Raw genomic sequence first — 17,427 nt, 5'->3', positions numbered from 1 at the left:
AACCAAAAAGCATGACTAGACACTGTAATGGTCTTGATGTGTCTTGAAAGGTGTCTTCTCCGCATCATTACAGTTCATTAGATTTTTATTATACTTTTTTTAAAAAAATAAGGAGAATGGTAACCTACATACAAGGTCAATAAAATAGTAATAATGTTTAGTCAATTAATCTTATATTTAGTATTACATTACAATAGAACAAAATAGTGTCGAGATAAACTTATCTAATGAGAGAGAGATAAATTTAGTCCGCTAACCACTAATTAAATAAGCCGAGCAAAAAAGAATAAAAAATTTATTTTGATTTGACCAATTTTTCCCTCCAATATAAAAGAGCTCATCGCATACTCTTTTTCTCTCTTATTGTCTCCATCTTCATAATACTAGATAATTGTCCGCGATTACCATCTTCTCATTTCTTCCTTATTTGACGACTTGTTATCATTATTATTTACCTGAGTAACACTATTGTCATTATCCTAGTACCACTACCAACACGACATCTTTGATCTTTTTTTTTCTTTCTTATCTCTTCTTTTCCCTCATATTCTTTGCAATCAACACCACGATTGTCTTTTGCCACCATCATCACGCATCTCCTTTTCCTTGGTCATAGGAATCTAAACACTATTGCACCATCCACCTTTGCTTCCTTACTTTTGCCACAACCAATGCTAACACTCTCCCGTAGCCTTTTGCATCCATTACGACGTCCACGATCCCATCTAATGGACATGAGGGTAGTTTGGTCTTTTAACAATTAGTATCAAGTATTAACTCATTTTCTTCTTTTGCACACCAAATATGTAATAGTTTATACTTTTTAAGTTATACCTCATTTACCAATCATAAAATAACACTAGAATCCTAATCCTAATCACCAATCAATAATTTGAGGAGTCCAGCTTATTATGTATCTTTATCCTAATTATATTATATTGTAGTTGTAAGCATATGTTATTTATATATCACAGCATTTTTGCAACAAAGGAAAGCTTCCAAAAAGGTTGAAAAAGGAGTCGACTCCACTGGGGATCGAACCCAGAATCTCTGGTTCCGTAGACCAGCGCCTTATCCATTGGGCCATGGAGTCATTACACTCGAGCCCACAAGGCATCATAAATCAAATGCGATAGACTTTGGTGTTTATAATTGTTTTATACACAAAAATACCCACCACATCCTCACATAGCCTAGGCTTTGGTGACAATATTGATCTATGTATGGTGGATATAAAATATAAATGAACAAAAAAGTCAAATTAACAATTAATATGATGAACGTATATATATATATATGGTTCACCAACCTCCTTTGTTGGTGTCCTAAACGCTAGCTTGATGAGAAGACACTCCATTGCTTGAAGGGGTTGATTGGAAACTCAAGTGATCCTTACCAGTTTCATCTACTCCTTTCTCTTTCAACCTAATTTTCTATTATATATATATATATATATATTCAAAAAAGATGAGATGGATATATATATATATATATGTGTGTGTGTGTGTTGGGGGGGGGGGGGGGGGTGGTAGGTATATCTATATTAGTAGCTAGTTTGTGTGCCTCCCAACCTTCTAAGCCAAAATCATTCCCATATTAGATATGTGTGGAAGGAGATCACTTTTGAATGAACGAAGGAATTTTATGGTTCATGCTAATGTAAAAGGGTTTAAAGTGATAGTTTAAGTTTGTGATTAAATTTTTGAAATGCTACTTATAAAATAGTAACCACAGGTTTGAGCTTTTTTATCGGGTTTTTATAACAAAAGTCAACTAAAAAGCTCATACGAAACAAACCCTTAATTAGATGGGCTAATAAATATATCAACTACTTAATACATTTTGTTTGATACAAGGTTTGTAGTTGGTTTCTATTATTAGAAGTGAGTAGAAAAGCTCATGAGTTTGGTTATTATTCTATATAAGTAGTTTTTTGAGTGAAAAACTTGGCCTATATTTTGAGTATCCAGTACGTAATACTAAAAAAGAAACTTTTGCTTTCTCAAAAAGCCAAACAATCTTTAATAAGCATCTTTTAATATAATTACACCAATCATTCTAGAGATTTTTCATAATTAAACAAACTCCTCAAAAATATTTAAAACTTTAAGACCTACCATAAGTCACATCAAAGAGTCCATATATAGTATCATGTGCTAAGCTTTGTTAGTTTTATTTTTACATCTAAATTCTAATTATATGCACTTGCTCAATAATAAAAAGGGTAAATTTATACAAAAGCTTTACAAGGTTAGATGATGTTGTAACCTATCCTTCGAAGCATCGAGCTCTGGGAAAAGATGCGTTCTTGGAGGAAGTATCGATCTCTGAGGAAGATGTTCCCTCGGACAAAGGGTTTTATCTTTTGGATAAAGTGTTGGTCTTCGAGAAAAGACGTTCTCCCGAACAATTCATGTGTTCTACCTTGCAGTTGCTCTTTTCTGAACATCGAGTTCTCTCCCGAGCAGCATTGCACTTTTCTCTCGCTTTTACATTTTGCTGGGTTTTCAAGCCCACAACTGCTTTTTCAAGAAACTCAAATCTGTTGAGCTCTATTCCAAATAACGATACGAGTTCTCTCCCAAATAACAACCTTTCATTTTTTCTTGGCTTGGTTTCCTTGATTTCTTGCTTAGCTCTACCTTGTCATAACTCTCCTGCAATATAAATTTAATTTTTGTATTTCTAGTGACAATAATTTGACACAATCTATGGGAAAGTGACAAAAAGACAAAACTAATGGTGAAAACAAGGTTAACTTGTGTTGAAGAACAATAGCCTAGGAGTGCTCTTGGATCGAATGTGTCCTAGTTTCTTCTCTAGGACAATGTTCTTCTAGTTGAATGAGAAGTTCTCCCAACTAACACCTTATTTCTCTGGGGCAAGGACATGGGGAACTCGAGGTCACTGAGGTACAAGATATGCACTCCTTGGGACATTTTACAACTCCTCGAAGGAATCCTCAAGCCCTTACAAGAGCACTAGGGCCTTTGGAAGGATGAATACCACACACTATTTCCTTCATGGAGTACAAACAACTAACCTGAGCTGATCTCCCATCATTTGAACATTCAGCTTGGTGTTAATTAAGCCTATAAAACAGAAGGAGAGAAATATTACTCTTGACAAGCTCAAAGCTCTTGAAGATGAAGTCAATAAACTTATGGAGGTTGAATTTCTTCCTAAAGTCTACAACCTTAATTGGTTGGTCAATATTGTTATGGTAAAAAAACCTAATGACAAATGACGCGTGTGTGTAGTCTTCATCGACCTTAATAAGATATACCTAAATGATTCTTATCCTTTTCCCTGCATCGATCATATTGTGAATGAGACATTTGATTATGAAATGTTGAGTTTTCTAGATGCAACTACGAAATGCTGAACATATGTAACTAAATTGTTTGCAACTACTATCCATGTGGATGGAACAACAGTTTTCTCATGCACAATGGGAACCACAATCGCACTTGGTTCAACTGTACCACTTTATTCATGTGAATATTCACAATTACCAATGTCATATTTGAAGAACTTGATATTGATTGACTCAACAATTCTTGTACTATTTTCAGGATAGGATAGTAGAATCTATAACCCATAGAGGATTCCAAGTAACCAATGAAAACGTAAAGTATAATTATGGGTCAAAGTTGCCCTTTAGTAGCATTATAGGTTCTGATTTTAGCTAGATAACCCCAAATTCGAAAAGGAGTTTTAGGAACAATTTTATTAGGTATTCCATTCATAATATATAAATCTATTTTAGAAGTTTCTTTTCAAAAAAAAAATAAAAATTCAGGTAAATTGACTTTACTCATTATTCTTTTAATTATATCTTCTAGAGTGTAATTTCATCTCTTACGCATACCATTTCGTTCAGGGATCCTCGACATTATATGTTAGGTAATAATACCACAATTTTTCAAGTTCGTTAATTTTAAATTGACCAACATTTTTATGTTTGCCATAATGTTCATCCCTATTGTCAAATTTGACAACTTTAATTAACTTTCTTAATTCTCTTTCAATCTCAATTTTATGAATCTTAAATTTTTTAAGGGCTTCAAATTTATTATTAATTAAATACAAATATCTATATCTTGGACCACATATGATCAGTGACAAGAGTCTGCAAATATCAATATAAATTGATTCCAACACTCATTAATTACTGTGTGTTGATTCATACCTTTTAGTCTTATCTAATTTATCCCTTATCCAATCAATACAAGTTTCAAAATCAACAAAATCCAAAACAAGAAAACTTTTATTTTTAATCAATGTTTAAATAATTTATTTTGAAATAGGATCAAGTTTTTTTTAACATAGAAAACTTTTCTTTTATTAAAATTCTTTTGGTCCTCGCCTTTTTAATAATCATATATAAAAAGATTTTTAGATGTTAAATTTAATCTACTGGTCAATCAAATTAGAATGGAAAAACAAGTCAACTTTTCAATTTTAAACTTCATAAAATAACAACCATTATTATCAAGTAATGACAGTGAAACTAAATTTTGTCTTATGGACGACACAAAAGCAATGTTTTATAAGACGAAACTAAACAAGTTTGAAAATTTAAAATGACTATTCCTACGCATTCAACTCTAGCTTTGATGTCGTTTCCCACATAAACGTTGACTTCACCTTCCTTCGGCTTATGTTTGTTTTTTCGCCCTTTGCAAGATAATAATACGAATACTAGGGGTATGTAAAAAAATCGATAAATCACGAAAATTGTTTGCACCAAACTGCACTGCACTATATTGTGCAATTTTTAGGGGAAAACGGTTCGACACGGTTTGAGAATTCCCTAAATCATCCAGTTTGCGATTTGCGAATTTTTCTATTCGATTAAAACCGAATCGACCAAGTAGTGTATTAATAAAAAAATTAAAAAATAAATTAAAAATATATAAAAAGCCTAACATGTGGTTATGTTGTAGATTTTGAACATTTAACTTTGTATTTTCGATTGGATTGTAACTCATTTTACTTTTAAACTCTAAGATATTATAAAAATTTGAAAATTGTGATTTTATGCATTGATTTTATTATTTTACTTAAAAATTTATAAGCCACTAGAGGAAGCATTAAATTGTGATTTTATTCGCTACAACTTCACTTTTTGTATCAGAATCTATCACAGAGGATGGCAGTGGCCATGGCGGTGATGGGAAGAGGTAGAAATGAGAAGTAGGTCTGGGAAGGAAGGGGGGGGGGGGGGGGGGGGGGGGAAGGGGGGAAAATATGGGGGTGGGTTTGGGATGGGAATTTCATAAAAAATAAAATTATAATCAAATGTCCTCAATTATTTAGAAATTATTTTCTTTTCATGCAAGTTCTATACTTGCAATCAAATGCATCTTAAGGGTGCGTTTGATTGCAAGGATGAAATTTGAGTGGAAAGAAAATACATTTCAAGGAATTGAATTGCAGGGAAAATAAATTCTTGAAAATTGGAAGTTTAATCTGTTTGATTGATATAATTTTTTACTTGAAAAATGATGTTATTTTTCATCTTTTGGTTTTGATCGGTAATATTTTTCATAGAATTTGATCATTTTTTATGGAATTCAATGGTGAAAATGTATTGAAAAATATTAAATTTTGTATAAAAAAATTAAAATAATAATAAATTTTAAATTAATTAAATTATTTTCTCAAAGAAATAAACTACAAAATTATTATTTTTTGTTTTCCAAAGAAATAATTTATATAGAATTTTTTTATTTTTTATTTTTTATATATTTATATTTATTAATTATTAAAAATACAAAATATAAATAATCTACAAATCTTCCCCCCACCCACCTCGTCCATCCACTCCTTACTTTAAATTGCTTAGAAAATTCCATCTCCTCCCCTCAAGGAATTTGATTTCCATGTTTTGAAGGAAAATGCCCTCACGTGACCATTGCAAGGAAAATGACTATCAAACAATGCATAAGTTGGAAATTGGGTGGAAAATTTGCCTTTTTCATGAAAAAATTTGGCTATCAAACACGTCATGTGTTATCTACAATAATTTTAATTTTTGATTAATTAAAATTATTCTATATTTTTTTATAAATAATCAGACACTCATTCATGAAACTAAGTCGATTTATACTATTTTATTTTTAATAAAGGATATTTTCCTTAATAGTGCTATTATTAATAAATTTAGGAGACTCATCGTCAGGACTAACTAAAGTCTTAGAGTGTGTATGATAGCATAAAAAATATATGAAAAATATCATATCCAAGGAATTGAATTCCATTTTTAGTGTTTGACACAATATATTTTTCATGGAATTGAATTCCATGGTACAATCATTAAAGCATATTTTTGCCTTTTTCTATGAAAATTCCATCCAGGGGAGATGATTTTTGTTTTCCATGTAAGTTGAAAAATGATTTCATTTCCACCTAAATGCTATCAAACACCACCTTAAGGTGTGTTTGATTGTATTACCTAGAATTAATATTGCCTAGAAAACAAAAACCACCCCACTCCCTTGAAAAATGAATTCCATGAAAATAAGCTTTAAATGCTTGTACCATACATATTTTTCCATAGAAAAGTTAAGAGTGTTTGATTGTTTTTTATAGAAAATGTATAATAATTACATATTTTTCATAAAAAAATGTGTACAATCAAACACACTCTTATATAGTTATTTGTTGTCAAAGTTTTAATAAAGCAAATTTGATCATTAACAGGAATATTACTAATCGAAAAATAAATATAATTTTGAATTAATGATACAATAAATATATATTGAATTATTGGCAGAGGAGTTCAAAATATATCACTACAAATTCCCTTTCACTATAAAATATATAGAACATAATGTAAACTTCCACTCAAATGAAAGTAAGAATAATTCTTGAGAGATTATCACTTTTGGGTGGAGAATAGAAAATAAATATTTTTTGGACATAAAAAAATTACAAAAATATACCAGAAAATAGATTTAGGAAAGTGAAGAAAAATTGAAGAAAAAAAAAAAAAAATGAAAAATCGTGCTATAGAAGCGCTGCATCGAGCTAGACGCGCCGGAATGCATGGCCAGAGGCTTATTAGCCTACCTATTACGGGCGTGACCCGCGCGTAGGGTCCGCAACCCGCATTCTGCAGCGCGGGTCCGGGTCGCCCACGAAACCCAGGCAGGTTATTTTTCCTTAACGTAGTTTGGAAAACACAAATTGACCTAAAAAAAAATAAAAATTTAGGGACTATCCTCTTTATGTTTTAATTTTTAATCTTGAATTTTAAATTTATCGATTTTTTTCCTAATTCGATTTTTGAGTAAATTGAATGCAATCATAAGATTATACACTCTTAAGTAAACACACACAATCATTTATCATTAAATTAGATATTTCAATCTCTACTAAAATTTGATTATCAGTCAATCCTTAAAAGAATTTGAAAATTTTACTATTTGTGCCATCGGGGGGGATTGGGATACCCTTTTTTTAAAACAAGCAAAACCCAAGTACAATAAGGACGTCGACGCTGGACCGAAGGTTAGGGCGATTGGGTTAGGTGGACACGTGTCATGCATGTAATCTTCAAGTGTATTATTGTGTTTAAACAAAGTCTTCGTATAGAAACAAAAAAAAAAATTGTATATACAAAGATTAAAAATACATAAAATATATAAAAATAAAAAATAAAAAAGATTTAAACATCACTGGCGTGCGAACTGCCCTTGGTCTTAGATGGGGGAAATCCTGATTTGCGATGACTAGACCAAAAGTTAATGCGAAAAGGCCAAACAGGCCCTAAACGTGTTGGGTCGTCGTCGTGAATCCGTCGGATCTCCGTCCGTCCGTCCAGCGGCAAATAGACTGTTTCCGAGAGTTCAAAGTCAATAACACGTTGTGGCCGACCTAATAATAATTCGCTGGCACCATCCTCTGCTCTTCCCAGCTCTCTGTGCATTGCCAATTGCCAAATGCCCAATGCCAAATGCCCACCCAAAGCCCAATTTGGATGATGATATGATACGATACGATACGATACGACAGGACTAGAGAGATTGGCATCATCGTCTTTTTGAATCCGCCTCCTGTCTCGTGATTATCTATACATGTTATGTTACAACCCACTGCCATTATTTATCACTACTATTAATTAACTAACCAAAATGCAATCTAAAGAATAATAATTAATTTCATTTCATTTTAATAAACTGAGTTTAGAAAGCATAGTCGTTCGTACATTTCCAAGATGGGGGTTTGACCAAGCTAATTTTGTTTTTGGAAAACATATCAATCTGGATTCTTTTTATTACTACTTTAAAAACAACCCCCCCAAGGTTGTTGTTAAGGAAGAGTGAGTCAAATATTAGATTATGACTTAGCCAAAAAAAAAAAAGAAAAAATATTTTATATTTTAATTTAATAAAAATTTTAGAATAATTCCTAATCTTATCTTGATTATTTTATATTTTAATTTAAAAAAATTTTAAATTTATCTTGATATAATTTTATTTTACACTTAAAATACTACTTGAAAGAATTGAAGATACATTGTTTGGTTTGGTTGGATTAGGAAACTGTGCATGGTATGGTGAATTGGTGATTATCAAATGCATTCGTTTGGGTTCACATTCAAAATTCAAAACTTTGCTTAATCTGAATGACCAATCAAGGTTTAATCCTCACCGGGTTTAAAAGAAAGAAAGACATTCCCAATCAAACACTCTCTCTCTCTCTCTCTCTCTCCGCCCAAAGTCTCAAAACAATGGTCTCTCTATTCACGGAGAAAATCTGACATTCCTTCTCTGCTGGAAAAGTCCTCTCTTTCTTTCAGTTTCCATGCCATTTTCCATTCAGTCACGCATATTTTACAGAGTCAGAACTTGTGCGGGCTATTAGCAACGCTCCAGTGCACGTTTATTTGCTTAGATTTTAAGCTCCGGAAGTAGTTTTCTTGTGATTCCCAGCTTTTAATCCCTGCCTTTCACCAGATCTTCTTCTATTGGAGTTCCCCGGAAGAGCTCTTCCTTTTCTACTTCAGGTTCTCTTTATCTAACTCCATGTTTATTGTGCATCTCTAGTTTGAATATTCGGGTATTAATAATTTGTGTAAGTTGGAGGAATTGAAACTGTCTTCGAAGAGCTTGAAGTTTGATTGAGTTATTCTCCAATATTTCTTGGACATAAGTAATATGGGTGGCAGTATCAATCGGGATCCTGGGCTTTGGCGTATTTGTTAGAGAACCGTCGGTTTAATTTGCGAAAGGGGTTGTAAAATATGCACGGTGGCTACTTTTTGTTCATGCCCATTTGAGGAATTGAACGGGTTTGTTTTAGTTTGTACTTTGTATATGCTGGAGAGCTGCGATTGTTAAATGGAGCGCATGGTTTGTTACTTGATTGTTGGTGGCCCTTGAATGAATCTATTGAGTTCTGAATGGGTTGCTAATTTCTGGTTTTAGTATAAGAGTTGGTGGGCGTGTCACTTTGGGGTTGTGTCGGATCTGATTTTTGAGATGAATTGCGAAGAGGGGGAATCACGGGATCAGGATTAGACAACACATCTAGTTCTGGTCTCTAGAACTTTTGATTTTTTTGTTCAATTAATGTGAAGGAAAGGCCAATGGAGAAAGGGGCACGGTAGCGTTATCTCCGGGTGGATTTTCACCATCCTGGTTATATGCAGAAATCCTGTAATTTCTTATTCTGTTTGGTGACATTACCTCTTCCGATGCAATTGAACTTGGGTAGGGACGTTTGCTTCTGACCTATTGTTGTGAAGAATCCGAAGTTTAATTGACCCACAAAATGGTTTTTTTTAATATCTCCTGAATTTATTAATTCGCGTTCCATTGTCAATTTGTTCTGGTTATTAACTTTTTTGGGAACGACATCTCTACTTGAGACTATCTACTATTTCGGTGAATTATGTTTGATCTGACAGTCTCTCTATTAACAAATGTTTTTTTTTTTTTTTAAGTTATTAACAAATGTTTCATGCTTATCCCAGGTCTTATCTTCCTGCCCAGTGGGTCTTGTCTAGTGGCCTCCCTCCTGGGTACCGGAAAACCATTCATCAAACTTGTCTAGCGTATATAAAATTTAGAAGATCATAAGTAAAATGGGAGGCATCGGACGCAGGTTTGCAACTTTTAAGTTATTTTTCGTTGTTGTATTCAGTGGAAGTTATTGCTTTTATTTTGTAATACCCATTGTAGTTTATGTCACATTTGACATTTGTTGGATGCAGTGCAATTCTGAGAAAACCTAATGAGTCTATGAGGCTTATCATCACGACATTTATTGGAGTTGTTTTTGGCTTCTTGATAGGAGCATCATGTCCAACCCTTTCATTGTCAAAGGTGCACTTAACATGCTTTCTGAAGTGCAACTTCTGTCTGGATTTCCTATTCTATCTTCGTATTTTGATAATCTTATTCCTAGTTAATTTTTGTTCTCTTCATTCACGTTGCATGACAAACGTTCGCTTTTCTTTTCGCTTCATTTTTGGCAGCTGAATCTCCCATCCAGTCTTCTTCCTTCCATTGATCTGTCTTACATTGAGGACAAGAATTCAGGCCTCTCAACGCAAACACTTTTGAATGCTTTGTCTGCTTTGAGGGGTAGCAGAAATGCCTCAATTGAAGCTCAAAAGGGGAATGCTACATCGAAGGTATGTTATCAGAAAGCCGCAGGTCATGTGATTGTACATGGTTGATGATATTTACCAGGGAAAAAAAGCACAACTTTGATTGGTTATTATAAAATAGAAAAAAAAAGAAATTGAAATTTAAAATTAAAAACTTTATTTGTTCTGGATCTTTGTCTAGCCATTTATACAAGAAAGAATTAGAGGCAGAACTAGTTCTGAAGCAATTATTTCTTAAGGTGTTACGATTTTACTTCTCAGTTCCCCATCCATAGGTGATAGGCTGGCTGGAAATTAGAGGATTACAATGAAAATGATAGTATAGAAAGAAATTTTACTGAGAAATTTATCAGTAAGGTACTTGTGTTCTTTCTTCCCAGTTATGTGGATATACAAACTGCTCCTAGAAGCACATAGCCATGTACTAGGCCAAGTAAAATGTCCTAAATCATAGTAATACAAAACTTTAGAAACTAGGTCCATAAAAAGAAAAAAAAAAGAAATAGATTTCTGGCTGCAATTACAACTTTAACGGTATTTTAGACCTTAATCAGAGCTTCTGTAATCCATCCATGCTTTTTTTTTTTTTCTGTAAGTAATCTGTCCATGCTTTAGATTTCATATTTATTTAATTCCTAATTCTAATAATCCTGATGCTTTAATTTGAATTCTATTATTTAAACCACCTGTTGTTGAAACATTAGCTTAACCTAGGACTACTCCAAAGAATAATGTCTCACATGCATTGTAAAATGAAAAAATGATGTAAGTTGTGGCTAAGAAACCAGAACGGGTAATTTTCTGGTGGTGGTTAGCTTTATGTTGAATTGAGTAATGACATTCTCTAGATGCTGCTAATATGATGGAAGAAGTTCTTGAGGTTATACCTTGTGACCTCAGGCAATTTCCCAGGCCAGAATAGTTAAATATGGGGCATAGTTGTGAGTTTTATTTAAGTTATTTTCTTACTTCAATATCTTAGAGAGGTAAGCAATCATTTCCATCTTTGATGTTTCTGCATTCAATGTGAATTCTAATGTAGATTTGGGTCCCATCTAATCCACGAGGTGCAGAAAGGTTACCCCCCACCATTGTTGCAGCTGAGTCTGACTTCTATCTCCGCAGACTGTGGGGTAAGCCCAGTGAGGTAAGCGTCTCAAACTCACAACATTTATATTCAAGTGAGGATAGCTCTTTTGTTGCTTGATGAAGTAGGAACTGCACGCTTCTTGTATGACTAGAAATTTTGCCACTGAACTTAAGGTCAGGATGGAATTACTAGAAATAGTTTTTGTTGCAGTTGAGTCTTGTGGTTATTTCTAACAAGCAGATGCTAAAAATAACAACTAGTACTAAGGAGTGATGGAAGCGTCCCTTTAAGAAAAAAGAATGGAAGTCTCCCAGTGAGATATATATGTTATGCTGACTCATGTTACCTTGAAATGAAACTACCAAGAACTAGGCTAGAGTTATAATCTAGGTTGTAAGGACTTTGCTTTGGAATTCCAAAAGGGTGAACACTTGAAAATTATAAGTATTGTTTGTGTTTAATAATGATTACATCAACTATGCTGCAAATAGAAACAAATTGTTACTTCTATGTGATCCAAAAGGAGCACAATGTCATGTGATCATGACGTAGTATGTTATTTTGTTGCCTTGTAGCAGTTGCTATTCTCTTTTGGTGTTGCTTGATGGTTTCTTTTACACTTAGATGTTCAACTGATTGAGCTCATAGTTTTTCCATTTATGTTTGGGAGTTTGATGTTGTTGGCATTGGCAGGACCTAACCATCAAACAAAAGTACCTAGTAACATTTACGGTTGGTTATGATCAGAAACAAAACATTGATGCAGCAGTTAAAAAGGTCTTCCTCTCTCCCGATGTGTCTCGTGTATATGAGTGTCTTTTGTGCATCCGCACCACTAACTTTGTCTGCCTACAGTTTTCAGAGAACTTTACCATCCTTCTGTTTCATTATGATGGTCGGACAACTGAATGGGATGAGTTTGAGTGGTCAAAACGAGCTATCCATGTCAGTGCCCGAAAACAAACAAAATGGTATTTGGCTCAGTACTTTAGATGATTACTAATTTTATTGGTGGTGCAAAAATTATTGGTCTAGTATACCATACTTATGCATAAAATATTTGAAATTTTGAAGGTGGTATGCCAAACGGTTCCTGCATCCTGATATTGTGGCGTCCTATGATTACATATTTATTTGGGATGAAGACCTTGGAGTTGAGCACTTTAATGCTGAAGAGTGAGTGTTGAAACATTTCGTGTTTATGGCAGTTTTTAGGGATTAGAATCGGTTGTCATGTCCTGTGTTTTCTTTTTCCAACTCAGATACATAAAGCTTGTGCGGAAGCATGGCTTGGAGATTTCCCAACCTGGCTTGGAACCTAATAAAGGGTTGACATGGCAGATGACAAAGCGGAGGGGTAATAGTGAAGTTCACAAGTAAGAAAGATGGAAGGGTTACACAGTCCAAACATTCTTTTCCTTCAGATGAAATTTTGAACTAATGAAATATTCTTTCTATTCTTTGTCTATTTGTTTCTCATTTCTTAACCAGAGAAACAGAGGAGAGGCCTGGCTGGTGCTCTGACCCACATCTGCCTCCTTGTGCAGCGTACGAACATACATTATGATCTCTTTACTTATACTATAGGGGCAGGATCTTCCCTTGGATCTTGAAATTCTTTCCTTGTCCCTGTGGTTGCAGATTTGTTGAGATCATGGCTCCTGTGTTCTCCCGGAATGCATGGCGCTGCGTGTGGCATTTGATTCAGGTACCAAGGGCTATTTTCTTCACTCTTAGAAGATATTAAATGCTCAGATGCTTCCTCTTTACTCTTTATACTAATTTAATTGTTATGGGTATTGTAGAATGACTTGGTCCATGGATGGGGTCTGGATTTTGCCCTCCGGAAATGTGTTGAGGTCAGTAGCCATCTAGACCTATTTATCTTCTCTTGTATCTACTTGTCTTGTTGGTCTGTCGAGGAAATAACATCAAGGGATTAATAATTATGTTCTTTTTTGTCGTCAAAATAGCCTGCTCATGAGAAAATTGGAGTGGTAGATGCTCAGTGGATTGTTCATCAAACTGTTCCTTCACTGGGGAACCAGGTAAGGCATTGGCCAAGCGTAACCACAAACAATCTCCCTCCCCTCGGTTCCCGTGCAGATAAAACTGCATGGGGACACTACTTATATTTGTGATGAAATATAATACAGGTCAGCCGTTTTCTCTTTTGGTAGGGTCAAGCAGAGAATGGGAAGGCGCCTTGGCATGGGGTATGCGATCCATGAATATTGATTTTGTCTCGTCTTTGTTTCATCTATCTTTTCCTCATATCTAAGTCTTGTGGTAATCTTTGCATTTGATCACAGACTTCAATAATTTCTTAAAAAATGTATCGTTTCCTCTTCTTCGATGCCAGGTGAGGGATAGGTGTAGAAAGGAGTGGACCATGTTCCAAGCTCGGGTGTCCAATGCAGAAAAAGCTTATTACAGGTCCATCGGAATTGATCCACCAAATTCAACAGCTCGCTAGGGTACGATGTTCACAGTAGTCGACCCTACACAATTACCACCCTTACAGTAACTAGGAAATCAGTGCTAGATTTGTATAGTCCCAGTTACTAGTACTATAGAAAATAATAATAATAATAATAATAATAAGAAGAAGAAGAAGAAGAAGAAGAAGAAGAAGAAGTTGCCATTTCTCAGGCAGCATTAGAAGCAGCCCGCTCTTACATTGTTGAGAGGATTTGTTGCAAATTAGATCAGCAAAAGTGTTTTATTTTATTCTTAATAGAATGAAGTAGAACTTTCTGTTGACCTGAGTTCAATTTTTAGTTCACATATAATTGGTAACATGGGGCTGATAGATTACAACTGTGCTGTGCCCAGCTTATATTCATGGCGAAGTAAATGCATTTGTTCATTTGAAAGCACTAAACTTTCCCATCTTTTATTGCTTAATTTGAATGTTTGGCCAAATAGAAAGCTACTTTTAACGGAGAAAAGCTGGCGTCTCTGATTCGAGGCTCTTTTAACTTTTTTCTTTAAAACGTTAAAGCTTCTTTAAGTTTTAACCCTGCCCATGTGTCACCCTTTTTAGAAACATCGCTCGAGATTGGACCACTGAACAAGAGCTCAAGAAACAAACCATTGACAGAACAACTGTGTGTACCACAAGCTAGTATAGATTTCATTTATTATGCATCATAGTTTTAAAGAAGATGCAGGCCAACATCAAATAGCCTGTCGGAAACTAGTAAACACAGGAACCGTCTATAAACAGCGCCTAGTATTGCTGATCAGACTTTAGCTATAACTGATGGTACTCCGTTACTGACCCCAGCATCAACCATAGTTAACAGACCTTGATTTGCGCTCAAACCTCGCATGCGCGTGTCGAATGAATCCATCAGCTTCAGAATCGATATCTTCCCCAGAGACTTTGCTGTTCCCGCCATATGCAGCATGCTCACCAGCGCGATCATAGTCAACCAGTCTAACTTTCTTCTGCTCATATTTGATGAATTCATCGACTTCAGCATCAACATTTTGGTGGGCTCTCTCGTAACCATCACCCCTAACCTCCTTGCCATGTCGTGGCTCTGGCCTAATTGCGGCAAAGCCATTGGAGGTCTCGTAAATGCTTGAAGAGGGAGGAGTGCGAATCAACCTCTGTGGCATGAACTCATTTGTTGAGAAACTAACCTGATAATCACTATGCTGCATTTTCTTTCCCTGAGATAGAGGCTTCAGAACTATTGAGATGTTTGTGTTGGAGAGTGATATCTGTACAAGGATTTTAAACATCCTATATATCATGTAGATTACTGTCTCATGCTTCTAAGATAAGACAGAATCTGGTTCTAATGGCCAAATTAGACCAAATTAGAATCTGGTTCTGCGTTTCAAGTGGAGTAGTGAATCTTTTGAAGGACTAGAGAAAATATCTGACAAGAATTGCTGTAGCACATTCATTGAAGCAAGGCCCAATCCAAGTCTTGTGTCACTATTTCAGAAAGCAGGTTTAGGAGATAGGGAAATTGAGTGCCTCTTTACCTTTTTAAGTACGCGATTATTTCTTTTGGAAAGTTTGTATGCTGATTCCTTCTTTCTTGGTTTTTCTGTCTGTAAAGTTATCTTTTCTTTTTTTCTTTTTTTTTACACCACATGTCTGTTGGGTCAAAAATTGCGGCTGCAAAGCAGCAACAATATTGAAGGAAGAAAGGTGGCCAGTCACAAAATAAACAAAGGAAGAAGGAAGAAGGAAGAAGGAGCTATAACCTAGAAGAAGAGGGCGTCGAAATGCGATGCCACCCGTGACAATTAACGTGTTTTAAATGCGTTAGGATGCCTATAAATTGTTCTCCCTAAACTCAATTATTTCAATCCCAAGTATTCGATTCTGAAAGAGAAAAAATAGAGTTAAAAATATTAAGTATTTTTTTTTATTTTCAAGAAAAATTATTGTTATTTTTTTTATAATTTAGAGAGAAAATTATAACTTATATTATTTTTCTATAGTAAATTTTTCTATCATTGTCCGTAGTTTTTATCCTGATTTATTTAGAAATTTTTCATGTAAAATATGTGTTCAATTTTCTTCGTTATTATTATTTTTCTCAAATTATTAGTTGCAACCATACGTTAATCCGGTGTTATTTTTACAACAAGTGATATCAGAGCCTATATTGGGGTGTTTATATATCTACTTATCGTATGCTTTGTGGTTGCCACTATAAAAGTGGATTTTACACATCAGAAAATAAGTTATATTATTAATCACTCTTTGGAATGAACTGGGTACTATTCATGTATACGGAAGTACTATTGACACGTACGATTACTGTTCACATGAAATAGTGGGAGCTAATTTTGTGTTTAAAGCAGTTTGTGATAGAAGCAATGGCGGCAAAATTTGAGATTAAAAAGTTCAACGGGAGAAATTTCTCACTATGGAAATGGAAGATGGAGGCTATCTTGAAAAAAGATAATTGCTTGGCGGCTATGAACAATAGGTTGTGGGACTTCACAGATAACAACAAGTGGAATGAGATGGACAGGAATACTGTTGCAAATCTTCATCTAGCACTAGCAGATGAGATATTGTCTAGTACAGAAAGAAAAAAACGACAGATGATATTTGAGATCATCTTACAAAATTGTATGAGACCAAATCACTTCACAACAAAATTTTTCAGGGAATTGTATACTCTACAAATGTCAAAATCTACTTCGGTGACAGAGCATATCAACATTTTGAATATTCTACTTTCTCAACTCACATATTTGGGTTATAAAATAAAGATAAAAGAACATGCTGAACTTTTACTTCAAAGTCTACCAGATTCATATGATCAACTCATCATCAATTTGACAAATACTTCCATTATGAAAATCCTAGTCTTTGATGATATTGTAGTTGTTATTCTGGAAGAAGAAAATCGACGCAAAAACAAAGAAAACAGATTAGCCAGTTCGTAACAAGCGGATGCACTTACGGTTGTGAGAGGGAGATTAACGGAATGTGACTCAAGTGGGAGTCAGAATCATGGTAGGTCAATGTTAAGAAGTAAGAAGAACCTGAAGTGCTACCACTATAGCAAGAAGGATCACTTGAAGAAGGATTGTTGGAATTTGAATAAGAAACATTTCAGTCCCCAAGGAAATATAGCAAGTACCTCAGGTGAAAGTGATGCACTATTGTAATACCTGAGAAATGCTTGAGGTTACAAATGGTATTTTGTGAAGGGTATAGATGGAATTATCA

At 34.4% G+C, this 17,427-nt stretch overlaps 1 protein-coding gene and 1 non-coding gene across 3 annotated transcripts; one reads left to right on the top strand and one right to left on the bottom strand.

The window, feature by feature from the left end:
• Positions 1-1,020: 1,020 nt before the first annotated feature.
• Positions 1,021-1,093, bottom strand: TRNAR-ACG (transfer RNA arginine (anticodon ACG)). The gene has a single exon. It is a non-coding gene; the product is annotated as a tRNA-Arg (tRNA).
• A 7,589-nt stretch (positions 1,094-8,682) lies between these two features.
• LOC127798028 (uncharacterized) lies at positions 8,683-14,513 on the top strand. Of its 2 annotated transcripts, XM_052331305.1 has the most exons (15): positions 8,686-9,016; positions 9,986-10,116; positions 10,226-10,337; positions 10,490-10,648; positions 11,667-11,771; positions 12,408-12,491; positions 12,570-12,685; positions 12,789-12,890; positions 12,977-13,090; positions 13,206-13,262; positions 13,356-13,422; positions 13,520-13,573; positions 13,688-13,762; positions 13,895-13,930; positions 14,077-14,513. In XM_052331305.1, exons 2-15 carry the CDS (start codon positions 10,097-10,099, stop codon positions 14,188-14,190), a joined length of 1,215 nt encoding a protein of 404 aa, XP_052187265.1. In that variant the 5' UTR covers positions 8,686-9,016; positions 9,986-10,096; the 3' UTR covers positions 14,191-14,513. The 2 variants fall into 2 exon arrangements, with proteins under 2 accessions (XP_052187266.1, XP_052187265.1); XM_052331306.1 differs by lacking the exon at positions 14,077-14,513 and having other exon boundaries at positions 8,683-9,016; positions 13,871-13,930.
• Positions 14,514-17,427: the final 2,914 nt, after the last annotated feature.

This window comes from Diospyros lotus, chromosome 3 (genome assembly GCF_014633365.1).
Source record: "Diospyros lotus cultivar Yz01 chromosome 3, ASM1463336v1, whole genome shotgun sequence".
Lineage (NCBI taxonomy): Eukaryota > Viridiplantae > Streptophyta > Magnoliopsida > Ericales > Ebenaceae > Diospyros > Diospyros lotus.
The sequence above is the reverse complement of the archived record's forward strand: the minus strand, read 5'-3'. Positions and strand labels throughout refer to the sequence as shown.